Raw genomic sequence first — 19,577 nt, 5'->3', positions numbered from 1 at the left:
GGGGCGTGCGTGCGTATATATTGGAGGGGTGGTGGGGTCTGATAGGAAGGCGAAACCCACGTGAGAGTGGAGCGAAACAGGGGAATTAAATATTAACTAGGAGCGTTTTTATCCTATGGTTCTGGAAACAGCCAAATAAAACCGGCGGTTTGGTCCTTTTCTGTGTATAGGTAGACCCACGGTTTTGGGTTGTCAACCGGATTTTTATTTATTACTAACGGTTGCAACCGACTCGATTTAACCTTTTATTTTATTTATTTAATTAAATTATAAAATAAAATAAAATAAATTACATATTAAATATTTTATATTTTAAATATGATTAAGTGGAAAAATAATGATAAATGTTGTGAGGCAAAAAATACAATTGAGGGTAATTTTTGCCAACCAAAATTAATTATTCTAAAGCACTCAGACAGAAGTAACTAAGACATAAAAAAGTCGTTTCAATATTTTTTGTCATTTTAGCACAGTATGCTAATTCATGACCAGATTGAATTTACTTATTTAATTTAATGTATTTATAGGCCCATCAACTCATAAAGTCCAAACCAATTGAGTGTCACAAGACGGAAAATTCTATTTTGGATCCGGTTTAAAAAAATTTGGACTAATGACAAGTATAATACGCTTATTGTGTGATTATTATACAATTCAAAGAAAGTGACCAATCACATCACATGTACAATACATCTATTTTATAATTAATTTAGTTCGATTAAATTTAGTTCAAATAAAAAATTTTCATAACATAATTATGTTTTCATTCACTCACCCACCACCTCAACTATAAAACATTAAATTTTTAACCATTGGAGCGTTTCTTAAAGGATCAATGTAACATGATTTTCACCGTCTATTACTTCAGAAATCAATGATTTTAAATGGTCTTTCTCATTCTGCCATTCTGGATTGATTACGCTGGGAAGTCCATAAGACCATTCTGTTCTAAAAAATGACACAAGCGTGCCTGATGCAAGGCTACTACCGCCATCAATAACAACTGCGAAGCCTTCATTTCCATTCAAGTGGATTATATTATCAATCTCTACATCGCATCTATACAAAAAAATTAGCATTTATACACAAAACTACAGTATCATACAGAATGCTCTGTACATCAATCCTGGCTATGGTGAATTTGATAACAGGAAAAGCTCTTTCCGCCGACCTCATAGTTAAAGTTTAGCAGAACTACATGACAGACAACTCAACTAAGATGTGCAACCTCAAAATCGTCTGGCAGTCGGAAAGTATCAGCTGCGCCAAACTTCTTCCGCTCTTCAGACCCCCCTTCTTCAAATTCGTCTTCATCTTCATTACTGTTGTATCCATAGTCCTCAGACGTTTGTGGAGAGTAAGGTGCATTGATGCTTCTGGAGCGGCAGGGCGTGTTTGCAAGGATGCTGACTTGCCCGAAGTGGGAAATTTCAACCACGACCGTGTCATCATCCATGGGAAGGGGTTGTTTCCATGGTTCACCATCAATCCTCATGAATGTGTGATCAGCAGCACCCTTGTGGAACTCAAACCGGATCCTGTTTGCCTATAAACATGGAAAGCAAATGATGTTGGTGAATCTTTTTTGCCTCCTAACTACGAAATTAATAGTATGAATTGAGCTTATAATCTATTGTAACGAGTATCTCAGTGTCCATAAATATAATTGAGAAGGTTAATTATAATGATATTTCTCAGAGTTAGTGCAATTACGAACTATACCCTTTTCCTTTCTGAATCTTACCAAAATCTTCCCTTCAAGTCGTATAATATTTACATACCACTTCTTTCTATTTGACAATATGGTAGTATTTAGAAATTTGATATATTAATATTTTATTTTTCTGTATTTAATTCCAGAAGAAAGCCTAAGATTTTCTTTAATGTGGAACTTGAAGGAAGATTTTAGTAATTTCACAAGATATAAGGGTGTTATCAGTAATAACATTAACTCCGAAGTAGTTCTAGTTATGCCTTTCTTTTTTGAAAAAAAAAAAAGAGTATTTAAGTAAATGAGCAATGTGATGCAAATATTGAAGTGACAGAGTTATCTTTAGCTTCTGATTCATAATAACTTGATTAAAGTCTAAGTATCTTGATGTACCTGTGCAAGGCGAGTCCCATGCCCATTTGGAGCAAACAAAACAAGTCCATGCCATGCATCTCGAAAACCAACGACCTCAAAAAACCCATCATCGACATATGGTGGAGTTAAGTCCCTCTGTTGGGAACATGAACCATAATCAGCACATTGTTAACATAGGAAGGATCTCTCAAATGTTCTAAACGCCTGAGTTATATCAATATATGATTGCCTAACCAAATAAAATACTGACCGAATGAAGCTTCTGCTTACAAGGCCTTCCCCAAGGATCAAGACCCCCAGAGAAACTAGGCAAGTTGAGGCAAACAATGGACCTGATGCTGCATGCAAAAGCAAGCATAGGTTAGATGAACCGCCTTAAGAAGCACAGGGTAAAAATGAGATAATACCATGAAGTTCTACCTCTGCGGTATGTGAAGATCTATCCATTGACCTGGCTTTTTCATGATTTTAACCTTTGTGAGCTGAGCTATATTTCTGAAAATAGACAAACAAGATCAGATTTGCCAAACACCACCCAAGAGCCCAGTGAAACTGGTTCGATAGAACACGGATACACTTCTGCTGAGCAAAGATGATGTCAGAAATTATTATTTGTGGAATTTAGATATGGGTCCATATATGACTTAGTGAAGCAAATGTTTTTCTCTTCTTAGATAGGGGAAATAGGGCATAACAATAGAAAGCAATCAAAGTTCAAACAATGACAACAAAAGGCACATATGATTTAGTAGTTCTGACAAACACGCTGCCTACAACTACTAAAATGATAGGAAAAACCAGACCAGTAAAGGGAAAGGGTGATGCGACCTTGAAGATGGATGCATAAGGGATGCACAAAACCATCCTTGCGTGCAGCTAAGCTTTGCATAAGTAGTCTACAAAAATAAACAATAATCACAAATGAGATAACAGAACAAGACGGACATTTTAATATATCAGAAAAACAAATTGTTCAAAAACAATCATCGGCATGTAGCAAGAAACAAAGACAGGCAGGCACCTGATTAACTAACTGATTTTTGAATTTTTCTGGATGCAGCTTTCTTTCTGAGTGGAATGCATAGGAAACTTGAGCATCCATGCCTGCAGAGGAACAGATTGTAAAAATGCTGCCAGAATAAAATTCTTAAAGATAGCAAAAATGATATCAGGGTTGCAAGATTCTTATAGCTTTTGAGTCTAAAATAATTTTTAACATAAGAAACAACATGTTTTGCAAAAGATCCATTGTGAAAGTAGTTGGGAAACAAGATATTACCCATGCTAAAATAATTCCAAAATCCCCCACGGAATGTGTGGTATCCTTCCTGAAACATGAATAATTTTGATCAGCACACAACAAATAACTCCCTTCCCTGTTCAGTGTCGACAAAAAGTGCAGGACTGAAAAACAAGCGAGATAATAAATTATCCAGCATACGTTTTTGAATTCTTATATGAATCTGAATATTCATTTCTTTGGGCACTATGTGGCTAAAAATCACAAGTTGGAAGTAATAATGTACACAGATCAGCATAGCATCTTCAAATAGAGCCTATTTTGAAGCTAAATGATGGAAAATAGAACTTCAGTAGTACATGAACCAATAGATTTTCATGAATTTGACAATGAAAAATGGTGGAGCAATTTTAATTACCAAGAAGTACATCTATAAAAGAATATGCATTTAAATCTTCCTGCTCCAAATGTATCATGTTCATAATTTTCTTCGTAGAAGATACATACATGAAAATCTGGGGCATATATCGTCCAATGAGAGAAGAAAGATGGCTAGGGGAAGTGCTAGAAAGATAATGACAAAGAGAAGTTTTTGAACCTCATTCATGTCATCGGTTGGGGAGACACGGTGAAAGGCATGCAATGAATGCGGTAAGTCAGGAGGTGCAATAGGGTCGCATGAACCTTCTCTTGGAGCCCTCATCCGCATGACAATATGCCAACTAGATGTAAATGGGAAAACAAAATTATTAGAGGAGAATAATGTCTCTTCAACAAATATATTGGGGGTAAAACAAATTAAAATAACCCCAAAGGACAAGACAAATTACCCCCACCAACTTCCTCCTGCCCAACCAAAAAACAAAGGGAAAAAGAAAAAACACAAATGTGATTTATACGGCAAATACACTGATTTAGGCTCAAGATCCACTCTATCATTTAGCAAACTTAATGCTATTCTCACTAGCAGACAGAAGCATCCATACAATTCTATATAGATATATCATTACAGCTCTAGTCATTTCATTTGGAGGCCAGTGCATTATTTATACAGCACAATTGAAAACGAGAAAGATTTGAAGAAATCAGGCTTAGACCGCTCTTCCAAATTTGCCTCTGATCAGAAAGGCAAAACAAGATCAGTTAGAGTCAAAATATATACTAGACTGTCAATCAAGATGCAGGATAGCATCTCCATATACACTAACTCATCCGAACTTCCTATTGACTCTAAGGTCATACATATTGATATATGGTTTTCCTTCAATTGTATTTCTATGACAGAAGAAAGAAAATTTACATTTGAAAATCGTAATGTATTCTTAAACTATTCAATTTTTTTATTTTAATACATAGATACAATACCCATATCCATGTATAACTTATGATGGGAGTGTAATCTCAGTGGAAGTTGCTCTATCAATAACCTTATTAAAAGGGTCAAAGTTGACTTATTCAAACTTGTCCACAAACATATGAAATTCTTCTTGAAATCTACATGCATCAGCTTAAGTGTATGTTGCTATTTCATATGAAGTAACATTTTGGATTTCGATCTCACTGGCTCAGGGGCAAAATGAGTGTGCACGAACATAAATGCTGAATCGTGATGGAGAATATACAAGACACATAAATAAAAGGGATTTCTACAGGGATAATAGTATTTATTACGTATGTTTACTTAGAAAGATGACTTGGAAATTTGTCTCTACCTGTCAATCTTCATCTCTTTTGCGACCTTTACTCGTTCCAAGAATGCCTTGACGGATTGATAGTTTGTACCAGGATTTTTTTTCCCCTGAAAAGTAATGAAAGAAATTTAGCACAAATATGTTGTGAGTTAACTATATGCTATTATACACCATATAGCACCAAATTAAGATGTGCAGGGCAGGCTTAAAAGACCAGGGTTAAGGTTGAAAAATGTGCAGGAAAGATAACGATAACTTCTGCAATGAATATTACAAATTACAATAAAGGAGGATTCTGAAAAAACTCCTGGAACGGAGAAGTGTCAAGGAGGCCCAGCTAAACATATAAGAGAGCTCATCTATAGTAAATTGTACTAAGGGCCAGGCATTCGAAAGTAATAATTGAGAAGACTTTATGAAGTTCAATATCCATGATTATTTGCAGTTAGGAGCTATTAGAAGGTAAAGAGAAAAACAGAGTTGCACCAAGGCATATACGGGGATTAAATTAAAGATTCTGAAAAAGGAATAAAATATTTATCGACTTAAATTTTAGCCGATCCTAATGACAAAAAAATTAGCATATTGATTAGAATAATCCACAAAAAAATGTGACAAATCAATTACATAAGAGGTAAAATAACACTAGATAACATGGCTTTTGATCCTTTACTGATATTTATAGTTTTAGGAACTGGAATGACATTGAAATACGAAACAAATAGAGGCCACTAAAAGGTCTTGATCTTACCCAACCAAATGAAAATGGGAGATTGTTCCCTGTTCCTAGTGGCATTGTAGCGATTGGCGGTGGTTGTGCTAGTTTAAGATCCGAAACCACTCCAAGGAGCCACCCAGCTGTTCCATCCCCACCAGCAACCTAAAAACAATTACGCAAAAAATGATTTAACAAGAGTACATTCGCCCTTGTAACTTACTTTTAGAAGTAACAGCTTATAGTTTATACATAGTGCTGAGCAGTTATTCAACTTACTATGATACGTAATCTTCTCTCAATTTCAGCAGACAAGTGATCCCCATTCTGCTTATGCTTCTCCAAATTGAAATAAAGCTGGTGGAGCACCTTGTCAGGTGTCCTTTCCCCAAGATCAAACACCTGAAAATTCAGAACCATAAGCTCAAGCAGTTCTCCAGCAAAAGTTTTCACATTAAACCTCTTAAGTTCCTGTCATGGTGTGCAGTCAAAACAAGACAAATACCTGATTCCTATTAAGAATATTACGGCATGTTAGTAAAAGTTCACCACCCAACTGCCCGCCACTTTTTGAGTTGATGAATACAATCACAGGACATGCAGGAACATCACATCCTTCTTCTGTTTGTGAATCAGGTAGAAGTATGTAGTCAGGAATGTAGAACTCCTTCAAAATTTCAACTTCTTCTGGACTATCAACTGCAGCTTCTTGACTGAAAAAGCGTGGAAGAGACATAACATAAAAACTCAGGTCTAGATGAGAAGTGCTTCTTCATAGGGCATCTGCTCAGGCATTATAACAACGGCAGCAGCAGATAAAAACATTGAAAAGAAAACTGTTGCTTTAACTATGAATTCTGTAGAATTGTTCCAATTGCACAAAACAGTATCAGGCTGATATGTTTGACCTGCTTCAGGTACATATACTACTGGACTGGTAGGTACTTTGCAAAAAACACTTAAAACAATATAGCAAAACCGGAACAAGATCTCCAAAAGTAAAACTGGAGATAATATAAAAATATAAAGCAGTCTTTCTACTTTCACATTAAGTACCTGAACTTGTAGCCTACATAAACTGTAAGAAACTACGGGATATTGTTTGGATCACAACACGAAAGTAAAAGGCATGAAAAGCAGGAAAGTCAATCAAAATGCAAAAACACACTGAAACGCATGAAAAACTTATGGGTAGGGAGTTTGTCTACAGTACTATGTAATAGACAGTAACTAGAGCATACGTAAAATATTAGAATATTACAAGTTCCGGACAATAATACACGAAAGCTCAAGTAGGATCTGCCAAAGTTTGGGCAAAGTGTAACGCAGACTCCAGATCCCCACAAGTACGTCTCTACCAAAAACACGCATAACTCTAATTCCAGAGGAAACAGAATCGTAAAGCAAAACACAGACCCTGAAATCTTGGAGACAACAAACTTGAATCCCTTTTCATCGTCTACCCATTGGAACAGAATTCTCACAATTAATCACGAAAGAGTACTCACGTCTTGCTAAACAAACTATTAATTGTTTGCTTCAGCTCTCTGGCCACCATCTGTGATCCCGCCATCAGCCTGCAAGCAGTGCTACTCGACGCACGGCCCGAAAATCTGTCCATGAAACCCATAATTTTTCCGAATTCCGGATAGAACAGTGAGACATTCAGAAGAAAGGAAAAAGCTGTACGAGATAAACGAACACAAGACCAAACCGAAAAGGCAGGAACGATAGATGCTTTACCTAACGAACAATTCAAGGGGAGATTCAAGAAAGCAGGAATCTAAAAGTAAAACAGTAGGGTTTCCCAAAGGATATTTTCAATTCCTTCCCGGTGGGAGTTCCTCACGCATTTCAGCCATTGGAGGATCGGCTCCACGTCTATATATATGCATAAATGCGTAGCCATCAGAGGGAGAAAACGCGTGATTGCGAAGATCTAGAGAGAGAAAGTGGAGTGGGTATATGTTTCTTCGATGATTCCCCCAGGTTTGAATACGTAATCTTAATCGCAGCAGGTCTCGTAGAAGCAAAATACAAAAGGAATGTGAATGTGTGAGCTCAGCAGCGCGGAAGTCTGAGCGCGGGGAAATGGCCGTGGGCCCCACGCAAATTCTATATAAGTATTTTTACCTGCTACTGTGGGCCCCGGTGTCTTTTCTAATCGAGTAATTTAAATAGATGACGTGATCAGTAACAAATCATTGGTTATTAATTGGTAATTATAAGCCAAAATATTGGCTCAAAAATACTGGTAATCATCGTAACGCAGAGGTGGATTCAACCAGGATCTACTCGTGCTGCAAAGGTTACAGAGACTTGAAAACCATGCTGGTAGCAAAAGCCATAAAGAGAGACTCAACCTCCACAAACTACGTACAATGCCTATGACATTTCATATGAAGCAAATAGAACACTCATATTTTACATTTAAGATAAACAAAATGGGCATATATGAAAGTGCATTACATCTTGATGTGTTCATAGTTAGAAAATAAAGCAAAATTAGATTTCAAGTCTATAATATGCGCTAGATGAGAAAAGAAGGAATCGCATGATAGAATGCAGAGATCAAAATTGAAAATGTGAGTTTGATGATAAAGGTCTATTACTCAAAAGAATTTGTTCGTTAGTGGTATATTGTTATTCAAGTTTTATCCGAATCCTAGTCATTCAGAATCCACCTTCCAGCTAAACCTAGAAGTGTCACATTTAACAAGTCTAATCTCCAACAATACACGGACTGACGGAAGGGAAGTCAGCCCTCCCTGGTTAGAAAATTACTGAAATTGTCATGCATGTGCGCCCATCAAATTTATGCTGGAGCTCAATGGTTTTGTTCTTTGTGTTCTTATCACAAACCAGGATCCAAAATCTCAACTCCCTCATTTTGTATCCCATGGTTCCACCTCAAATACCAGAATATACAACTTGTGGATAAAACAGTTAAGCACAAATAAAAATCTGAATAGCTTCAGCAGCCAGAACCCACATTTCAACTCCTGCCATGCCACGCAGTGCTTGTCTCAACACCTTCTCTTCTCATTTTTATTTATTTTTTAATTTTTCTTTCCCAGGAGACTTATTATTGATCACCCTGGCCTCATTCGCGCCTAGTCAATTTAAGCATCTGTCTCTTCACGCCTGCCATAGGAAAGGCTTGATCTGATCATCTCCTCCATGAATCTCTTTGACCTGGGCGCATGACACATAGCTCCAGCAGTAAACACTACCGCCCCCAGTCCCTTGCTAGCAGCATCACCAGCTGCAGTTCTCCACTTCTTTTTTGCTGAAATATTTTTGTTCACAAATTAAGTGCTGCTAAAGCACAAAATAAAACACTAAGATTGCTAATTCACGAGCAGAGTGCTAAAGTCCACTTTGCCCTCCACGATTTATGTGATCTAGATTATTTCTGCCTGTCTGGGACAAGTATTAAATAGTTTTATGCCTACAGATATCTGTATGATCACTTTGTTCCAAATAGAGTGGATCTTCATCAATGATTAAAGGAGGAGGCAAAGAAGGCAACTAGGTCTAATAGGCAGCTATCCCAAACTTGCTCCATGTGCGAGAGATTTGGATGATAAATGTGCAATGCATCAGGTTATGTGGACAGATTCTCAAACCTCAGTGTTTTGTAAAATGGCTATATGTTTTTGCAAACCTGCCACAACTAGCTCCATACATGCTTATGAAAATCATGCTATGTCATGATTTTGAGATTGATAACAACATTTTTCACATGTTATTCTTGAAGTGGCCACAAGACAAAAAGGACTGAATCACGAAAATTATGCTATCTTCATCATGGTTTTAAGTCTTCACAAGAATCAGCAATCAATCTCCCCTGTCTAATGATTTTTGCATCTAGAAAATCCACCTATAAGCAATTTTGGTAGAAGCATCACATTCTTCACAAGCAAGTAAAATGTAGTTATGCTATACATTGACAATGGAGCAAAAATGTCCCCAAACTAGAAATTACCAATATAGAAAGGTTAACTAATGTTCCCTACATTTGCTACTTATAACAATAAAAAAGGTATCTCTCTTACCTACATATGATCGCCGTTTCTGCTGAACCCCCTTTAATTAATCCCAAGTTCTGCATATGTTCCACCTGTGCAAAGATTTCCTTATTTAGATTCTAGCAGTAGAAAGTCACCCAATAGATAATTATACATTAGCCAATCCCTAGGCTCAATAAACAGATTCAATTATTATAAGAAACAAAAAAGCCATTTCCCAAACACCCATTACTGAAGAAGACAACTACTACTAGATATTTTTCATACATTCAAGATAGACGAACCTACTTGAAAGTGACAGTGTGTGGGACAAAAAAATATACAGCTGTTGATGGTTCCATAAAAAGACAACTAATTAATTTCTCATAAAATATACAGCACTTGAGAATTACATTCAGCACCAGTACCAGTATAAATGAAAAATCATATTATGCAGAGAACAAATGTTGCATAAGAAAATAATGGCATGGCATACTCTGGTGGTTATTCAGTTGCAAAATTCATGATGCTGAAAGAAAGAGAACCACCTCTTCATAAATGCAAAAGGTTCGTGATGAAGCAATTTGCTTGGAGTAGAAAGATTCATCCATCAAGGTAGAAAAGAACCATTGGCGACCAATTGTAGGTGTCTGCAAGAATTACTACAATAAAAACTATACAAACATGAAAGAAGAGAGATATGTTATGGGTCATGAGGCCCTGCAAAATTGCTAAGAGGCAAAAATTGTGGGTGGCGATGCCACACCACACTTGCTCTCTTACTACGACTGCATGGTCAAGCTCTACCATGACACTATATTGCATAGGTTCCAATCACTGATTACAGTGTGATAACTCGAAAAAATGGTCTGAAGAATTGCAAATACCTTTAACAATCTATTTCTGTTACCAATATGGATTTTAGCAATTATGGTACACAACTGAGAGTAACAGCTACAGGAACACATGAATCATTAGCTACTTTAATAAAAGAAAAGTATAATTGTCAATGCATCAAAGAGTTTACCTGTGGGAATTCGTTGCCATACGTGATATTGACCTTTGAGCAAGGGAATGCTGCTAAAAAAGAATCATTTTTCGTCACATGCACAGGTTCGTTGAGGTATGGTGCTAATTTTTCACAAATTTTACCATCACGGTCTACAGCCACCTTCAATCCAACTTGATCGATTGCCTCCACCCATTCTCTTGCTGATCCATCAAAGATAGGAACCTAGGTGATTATGTCTGATAAAAATAAGATGTTAAATAATGATCAATTTCATAGTCTTCCTTCCATTATAGGAGCTTATTTTTATCCTTTTGCAAACACTAGTTGGAATCACCACTAAAATAAGAGAAGATATAGCAAAACCAATATATCACTAAGAAAATCTCATTGTGAAATTTTCTATGTGTGATGCATGGTTCACCAACCATCCTCATTATCTTGCAAAGTGAAAGTTGTCTTGCCAATCACTCATTGAGTAAGTTGAATAAATCAATCATGATTATCAGGAGCAATTTACTGGCACAGACAAATGATTGAATCAACCCTAACTGAATAAGGGCAATTTTCAAGAGTTCCAGTTCCTAACTTCTCTTAAGTCCTATTTCAGCAACAATATTTGAAGTCCTATAACTCAGAAAGCTGAGATTTTCTTGGCTGTCCAAGTGCCATCTTTCTTTTCGTACAACAATATACTCAAGTACTTCATTGAAGATGCAAATTAGCATGAACACACCGATTTATTCTATCAAATTATCTTTGCACATGAAGAGTAAAATACCACTTCCACGTTATCTTAGCGAGGATCAATAAATAAAGTCAGTCAAATCAGAAACATCATAAATAAATTGATTATATTTCTTCTAAAAAAGAAAAGTGAAGCCAAATCATTCCCAACCTACCATCCTTTTTCATATCACTAGCATCCTAATTCCAAATTCTCAAACCTCGTATGCAACTGCCTTCCCCCTCAGGACACATTTCAGATATGCAGCCCTTCAAGGTTGTCTACGCTCAAGCTTGAAGGATTTGAATAACTAAAGCGTACAACAGAACAAAAAACAAACAGGGCGCGTTTTATCTAGAGAGAAAGGTAACATGGTGATTCATTTAGTCACTGTTTCTAGTAAGTTGATTATAGGTATTTCCGTCTCCTGGCTTTCCCTTGTGTTTAAAAGTCAAGGAAATTTATTAGCACTTTCCAGGATAAAACTAAAGTATGACCCCTGGTCCATTATTTCTGCCAGAAGAAGAATGGTAGTAGAAATAATGGATCATGAGCTTTCTCTTCAGAATCCTAGTATGGACTTCAACTAAGTTTTGTGGATTCAGAAGCACTCATCGGCATCATACTTCCATTCACAAGCAATGATTCAATATCTTTCCTGTCCACCTCTCTCCCAATCTTTAGCAATCATTCTACATACTATAACCTTACTACGAAATTCTCATGATTCAGAAATCCTAACTGAATAAGGGCAATTATCAAGAGTTCCAGTTCCTAACATTCTCTTAAGTCCTATTTCAGCAACAATATTTGAAGTCCTATAAATCAGAAAGCTGAGATTTTCTTGGCTGTCCAAGTGCCATCTTTCTTTTCGTACAACAATATACCCAAGTACTTCATTGAAGATGCAAATTAGCATGAACACACTGATTTATTCTATCAAATTATCTTTGCCAATGAAGAGTAAAATAGTCCACGTTATCTTAGCGAGGATCAATAAATAAAGTCAGTCAAATCAGAAACATCATAAATAAATTGATTATATTTCTTCTAGAAAAGAAAAGTGAAGCCAAATCATTCCCAACCTACCATCCTTTTTCATATCACTAGCATCCTAATTCCAAATTCTCAAACCTCATATGCAACTGCCTTCCCCCTCAGGACACATTTCAGATATGCAGCCCTTCAAGGTTGTCTAGGCTCAAGCTTGAATGATTTGAATAACTAAAGCGTACAACAGAACAAAAAACAAACAGGGCGTGTTTTATCTAGAGAGAAAGGTAACATGGTGATTCATTTAGTTACTGTTTCTAGTAAGTTGATTATAGGTATTTCTGTCTCCTGGCTTTCCCTTGTGTTTAAAAGTCAAGGAAATTTATTAGCACTTTCCAGGATAAAACTAAAGTATGACCCCTGGTCCATTATTTCTGCCAGAGAAGAATGGTAGTAGAAATAATGGATCATGAGCTTTCTCTTCAGAATCCTAGTATGGACTTCAACTAAGTTTTGTGGATTCAGAAGCACTCGTCGGCATCATACTTCCATTCACAAGCAATGATTCAATATCTTTCCTGTCCACCTCTCTCCAAATCTTTAGCAATAATTCTACATACTATAACCTTACTACGAAATTCTCATGATTCAGAAATCCTAACTGAATAAGGGCAATTATCAAGAGTTCCAGTTCCTAACATTCTCTTAAGTCCTATTTCAGCAACAATATTTGAAGTCCTATAAATCAGAAAGCTGAGATTTTCTTGGCTGTCCAAGTGCCATCTTTCTTTTCGTACAACAATATACTCAAGTACTTCATTGAAGATGCAAATTAGCATGAACACACTGATTTATTCTATCAAATTATCTTTGCCAAAGAAGAGTAAAATAGTCCACGTTATCTTAGCGAGGATCAATAAATAAAGTCAGTCAAATCAGAAACATCATAAATAAATTGATTATATTTCTTCTAGAAAAGAAAAGTGAAGCCAAATCATTCCCAACCTACCATCCTTTTTCATATCACTAGCATCCTAATTCCAAATTCTCAAACCTCATATGCAACTGCCTTCCCCCTCAGGACACATTTCAGATATGCAGCCCTTCAAGGTTGTCTAGGCTCAAGCTTGAAGGATTTGAATAACTAAAGCGTACAACAGAACAAAAAACAAACAGGGCGCGTTTTATCTAGAGAGAAAGGTAACATGGTGATTCATTTAGTCACTGTTTCTAGTAAGTTGATTATAGGTATTTCTGTCTCCTGGCTTTCCCTTGTGTTTAAAAGTCAAGGGAATTTATTAGCACTTTCCAGGATAAACTAAAGTATGACCCCTGGTCCATTAACCAGGCTATTTCATTTCTGCCAGAAGAAGAATGGTAGTAGAAATAATGGATCATGAGCTTTCTCTTCAGAATCCTAGTATGGACTTCAACTAAGTTTTGTGGATTCAGAAGCACTCAGTCCGCATCATACTTCCATTCACATGCAATGATTCAATATCTTTTTCCTGTCCACCTTTCTCCAAATCTTTAGCAATCATTCTACATACTATAACCTTACTATAAAAATTCTCATGATTCAGAAATCCTAAGCCGTGGATCTAACCTATTTCATGTAAAATTCACAACCAAATCAGTAGACAACTAAAAATTTGAATGGAGTTATCTAGTGAATAAATGGAAAATGGAATCCAACCAAAAGTAACAATAATACCAAATTAAAGAAGGAGAATAAATTGTAAACCGTAAACCAAGTATAATGGGATACTGATAGTTTTGACTAAATCATCAAATTCATTACTAATCAAAACTGGAAATCACCTCAACAGAACGATCACATTCTCCAGATCCCTGAATCTCGATGCGACAATTATCAACACCAGAGGCCTTCAAAGCGGAGAGCAAGTGCTCAACAGTCCTAACGCTGTATCCATCTTTGGACAGCGTGGTGCAGAGAGGAGTCTCCTTCAGAGCATTTTCAATTGACGCGCGAATAACATTCGATTGGAAAATGAAGTAACGGCCGACGCGAGGAGCCGCTGGTAGAATCCTAACGGTCGAAATGTCGCCCGAGTGCAATCCCTGACCAGTCCTCTCTACGCAATCCGCTACAGTTTGTGGCAACTTGCCCGTCTGCAATTAGGTTTCCAGGAGAGGACGGAGGAGCGAGTATTCAGGAATTTGAAGCCGGCGGCCATTAGTACCGTTGCTATTTATTACCGTTGTTATTTATTACCGTTGGTATTTATTACCGTTGTTATTTATTACCGTTGGTATTTATTACCGTTAATGTTTGATTTTTCAAATATTTTTTCAAATATGTTCTGGAGATTTCTATAGATTTATATATATAAATAAATATGTGTTGTTGATAGATTAATTTTTACAGACTTTCAAAATTCATAGGACATCCAAAAAAATTTTATATTTTTTTTAGTTTTTACATTATTTATACTTTATAAGAAGAAAATCTCATTTTTACTTATAAATGACCGTTAATTACACTACAATATTAATTTTTAAAATTTACCAAAAATATCCCTTATATTTGTACTCCTCAAATTCTCTTCTTTTTATTTATACATCTATACTAATATAATAAAAGAAATATTTTTTTTCATTCACAAACAACGATTTGTGATACTTGCATAATCAATTTTTTTTGTTGACAATATATTTAAGTTAAAATTATTTATTTATTTATATATTTGTTGAAATGTGATATTTATGTTGGTTTATTGTATTTTACTATTATGTATAATATATTTTAAATGATAAAAAATTATTTATTATATGGACGCAGGAACGACGTGCCATAATGGCTAGTCTTCAAAATAAAATTTGATATAATTAGTTATAGCCAAACCTACTATTCACTACTTTCTAAAATTATCTTATTTTTGAAGCTCGTAAAATTAATCTATACTATTATAAAAGAATTTTTTTTGTCATACTAAATTTTGAATATTCAAGTTTATCCTTTAATTTATTTCTTTACTTAAAAAATGGTTACAAAATTAATTTCAATATTTTTTTAATTATCTCATTTTCTTAGTCCACTACTTAACGCTTCTCTCTCACCTTACTTTTTTTCATAATTATTTTCTCAAAATTTTTATATTTTTAACAAACTCACAATTATAATTTATTTTTTCTCTTACATCTCACCATACTTTTTTTTCTTTTCAGGGAATTCTTTATTCTCATCTCCTGACAATATGATTGTTTCTTTTCATTTTATTTTTTTAGCTTCATCTCATACAATTTTTTTTCTATATATTCTTGGGGATGGCGTACAACAATAACTAATTAAAAAAATACCAAATATATTATAATAGATTATAAGCTTTCAAATATGTTGTAAAATATTGTAAAGAAAAAAAAACTTGCAAACTCATTCAAATATCATATAAGGGCGTGTTTACTTGATGGGTCAACATATCCCTACTTGGGATTGATTTGGGAGAACCGAGTGGATTGTCCGAAATGGGACACGCTACACATATGTTTACTACGCCATACATAATCCACAATGTATCCGCGAAATCTTGTTTACGATATCAGATTAAATTGATCATTTAACCGTGAAATTACCTTCTTGTACCATTGAATTTGAAATTCCACCTTGCCTTCCCTCATCCCTAGTTCGACTTTTCCCTCTTTTCAGCAATTCTGATTTCTTCCGTTGGACATTTTCAGGCGAAGACAGGGCGTTTGGCAGAGTGGATCAAAGGTACAACGTCGACCACAATCTTCTGGGTAAGTCTCCCAACACTTTCACAATCTCTGCAACCATTTATTAACGATAAATGTCGATTCTAATTTTTCCAGCAACCCCTCTTCCGAGTTGTAGGGTTAATCGATTGTATTACTGTCGCCTAAACTATCTTTGTAATAGTAAAAATATACCTCCTCACATGCATTAACTTGTGAATGTGTAACTTTAGTCACAAAAAAATTTATTTGATGTGCAATAAGTCAGTAATACGTCAATCGAGTGTAAATATGAATTTTTATTCTCTATTTTTTTGTTAATGTAAGTAATTTTAGTAAATTATGAATAGTTAAAAAAAATAGTTGTTAAATCAAGGCAAAATTCAGAAATACTATATGTAATTTTTTTGTAGTCGTTTATATTGCTAAAGCCATCTCATAAGGTGAGAGGAGTTATCAGCTCACTTACAAAATTAATCCCACAAATTAAATATTTTATAATTATTTTTGAACTTTTTTATTATACTTTAATCAGATTTATCCTATCACTCATTTGATCAAATACTCAATTTAGAAGATATTTGAGTGAGATTATGAGTTTTTTAATAAAATATTTAAAAAATAGTATTATATTATTAAAATTCAAGTGTAAAAATAATTACCACACTGCACCTTGTGTGTATAAATTAAATTACCATTATATAAAAAGTAATTACAATTGAATTTTTCTCTCTTTTTATTTCCTTCTTTCATATGTATATATATATATATATATATATATATATTCTCTCCCCCTCTATCTCTCTCAATTGTACTGTCCATACATATCACAATGCTATTTATGACATATTGCATTGAATTTATGATAATTATTATATTCATTTATTTAATTTTGAAAGAAAATCATAGTATGATATATATATAAATATATAAATCAAAGTTTGTATTTATTACATCTGATTAATGTATATCTATACTAGTATAGAAAAAAAAATCACTTCTCATTCACAATTTATTGTTTGTGACACTGAAATATCAAATTTTAAAATACCAGTGATACTCTTAAATAATTTTACTAATATAAATTGTCCACATTACTTTTTAACCGTCAATATACTATTATGTTTATTGCATCTTTACAAATGTTAATTGATTTTGCTCCCCTTTTAATCATATATGGTTTTTCTTTTTAAAATTTGTGTTATATTTATTTGATTATATGCACACAAGTATTGTGTGGCACAGTGGCCAGTACTTATATAAATATTCAGTGAATTCTAATCCTCTTTTGCATACACACCAAGTGCGTATGGACCAATGGTTTATAATAAGTATTGGTATAATTACATTTAACCCCCTTAACCTATAATAATATCTTTACACACCACCTCTAATTTTTATCTTTATTGTTCAATTATTAAATTTTTACTATTTTAATTCATTAATACTCTTTATTTTTTTTAAAATTTTATTTTAAGTTATTTTTGTATTTATTATCATTTAAGTTCATGTAAGCTTGTTAATCAAATTATTATTTAAGTTCATTATATGTTCTTTACCATTATTTTTCTATATATAAATGTACGTGTGATTTATTTATTTATTTCATAAGTCAATCATAAATTTCAGTAATTGTTTATAAAAATACCTCAATATTATAAAAAAAATAATAAAATAAGCACATTCGGATTTAATGTAGGCCTAGCCCAAGCCAGTCCATGAGCTGGGCCAAAATTTAAAAATTGATCCAATTAGGACCCACTTAGAGATTCAGGACCACTTCCAAACCGATCATGAACAGTAGTGGGCTGGTCTTAGATCGAATCGACCCAACCCGTTGTACACCTTGAATATTCACTGTCTCTAATTGACCATTACATTTTTGTATGGAATAAAATAGTTGATCGGGTCAATATAGCTTATTGCGGAATACAATAATTTAATAAAATTTATCAAATGTTTACTTATATGGCTTCAACAATTGATATAGACAAACTTACAAAATTCATGTTCAACTAATCAAATTATAAATTATTTACTATTTCTTCTCATAAAACTACCAACAATCCCTAAAAGATTGCTCTATGGATTATGTTGCGATTCCGATGTTGCTTAAATATGACTTGAAGTCACTGATCTCTTTTGTTTATAATAAATTTTAATTATAATTTAAAATTATTTGTAAATTAAAATTAAAAGTTATTGATAATTTTTTTTTGCTGGTAATTTCAACTCAACCCCTCCAAGACTTTAAACTTTAGATCCGTTCTTGATGAAAAATATATTTAACCTCAAAATATATATATTTATATGGTCGAAGTTGGACCTTACGATTATGGTGTGATAGATTGTTGAGATTCTGAATTAAGGACTTGGGCATGGAGTCAGGTTTTTAATGAATCATTTATTTGGAATGATTTATGAATAATCAATAATTATTAGATTAATTATACTTAGATTCATCCTAAAAATATAAAATTATACTTTTTTCTAAAAAAAATTTAAAATTACACTTAGACACTCTTTAAAAGTTATTTCTTTACACTTTCGTTAGGATTTGAACTAAAAATGATGACGTTAGCAAAAAAAAAAAAGGCATAAGTTTTTTAATTTTGCACCCCATTTTACATTTTATGTATATTTTTATACATATAAAGGGATAAATATAATATATATATATATATATATATATATATGTGGTGTGAGGTTAACATTATAAAAGTTATAAAATTATTACATGAAAATGTTAAATAAGGAATAAACTTGAAAATTTATACAATTTTGCTAACGTCAATATTTTTGTTAAAAACACTAATAAAAGGAGGTCAGGTGTAAACAGTAAATTCTCCGAGTATTGTAAATATAATTTTGAAAGTTTTATAAGAAAACATGTAATTTTATATTTTTAAAGGGGACAAATTATAATTTGTTGGAAAAATAATTGATTTCAAGCAATCAAAACGACGTTTCCATGACTTGCTTTCAACAATGGTACCTTCCGGTTTGAACCACCGTCTAAGTTATTTGACTTCAATTATCACCAGGTCAAATGGAACTAAACCTTGAATTTAAGCATGTGAGTGTGACAACGTCTGTCAGTAACAATAAGCCACCAGCTTTGTGTTGATCGTTAGGGTTGACACTTATGTCATGTGTCCTGATCCTTTTCATGAATGTTTTTAGGAATAACTCAATTCCTTAGTTGCGATCAAACAATGACATTCACTTAGTTGGGCGTCTCCAGGGATGCACTGCTAGCATCTCGTCTTATAAGACTTGACCCAATTCAAATGCAGGTTTAATGAAATTTCAAATAGCAAATGAAATTGAAGAGCATTGAAGAAGGAAGTCAATTGATGCTGTTGTTACAAATCTGTGGTTTCCACCACCAA

At 34.0% G+C, this 19,577-nt stretch overlaps 1 protein-coding gene and 1 pseudogene across 5 annotated transcripts; both read right to left on the bottom strand.

The window, feature by feature from the left end:
- Window positions 1-993: 993 nt before the first annotated feature.
- On the bottom strand, window positions 994-14,662 carry LOC105177041 (diacylglycerol kinase 1). 5 transcript variants are annotated; one of them, XM_088877120.1, is made up of 16 exons: window positions 14,293-14,662; window positions 10,770-10,990; window positions 10,291-10,392; window positions 9,791-9,855; window positions 6,238-6,445; window positions 6,012-6,134; window positions 5,769-5,897; window positions 5,039-5,124; window positions 3,925-4,048; window positions 3,366-3,414; window positions 3,108-3,190; window positions 2,915-2,982; window positions 2,507-2,581; window positions 2,337-2,424; window positions 2,105-2,221; window positions 994-1,546 (listed from the first exon to the last, which is right to left on the bottom strand). In XM_088877120.1, exons 3-16 carry the CDS (start codon window positions 10,351-10,353, stop codon window positions 1,211-1,213), a joined length of 1,614 nt encoding a protein of 537 aa, XP_088733246.1. In that variant the 5' UTR covers window positions 10,354-10,392; window positions 10,770-10,990; window positions 14,293-14,662; the 3' UTR covers window positions 994-1,210. The 5 variants fall into 5 exon arrangements, with proteins under 5 accessions (XP_088733246.1, XP_088733247.1, XP_088733248.1 ...); XM_088877121.1 differs by having other exon boundaries at window positions 10,291-10,954; XM_088877122.1 differs by lacking the exon at window positions 10,291-10,392 and having other exon boundaries at window positions 14,293-14,661.
- Window positions 14,272-16,110, bottom strand: LOC110013118 (putative UDP-3-O-acyl-N-acetylglucosamine deacetylase 1, mitochondrial pseudogene; annotated as a pseudogene).
- Between the last annotated feature and the right edge of the window lie 3,467 nt (window positions 16,111-19,577).

This window comes from Sesamum indicum, linkage group LG13 (genome assembly GCF_026168435.1).
Source record: "Sesamum indicum cultivar Baizhima isolate 11 linkage group LG13, ASM2616843v1, whole genome shotgun sequence".
In the NCBI taxonomy this organism is placed as follows: Eukaryota; Viridiplantae; Streptophyta; class Magnoliopsida; order Lamiales; family Pedaliaceae; genus Sesamum; species Sesamum indicum.
This window is presented reverse-complemented; position numbering and strand designations above follow the sequence as displayed.

What these genes read in the sequence shown, in the direction of transcription:
- LOC105177041 (XM_088877120.1), bottom strand. Translation starts at nt 10,353, where the DNA reads ATGGATGAATCTTTCTACTCCAAGCAAATTGCTTCATCACGAACCTTT. An exon ending in CCTTTTGCATTTATGAAGAG is followed by an intron (nt 9,856 to 10,290) that starts GTGGTTCTCTTT and finishes ATCTTTGCACAG; the next exon opens with GTGGAACATATGCAGAACTT. An exon ending in AAAGAGATGAAGATTGACAG is followed by an intron (nt 4,049 to 5,038) that starts GTAGAGACAAAT and finishes ATTTACATCTAG; the next exon opens with TTGGCATATTGTCATGCGGA.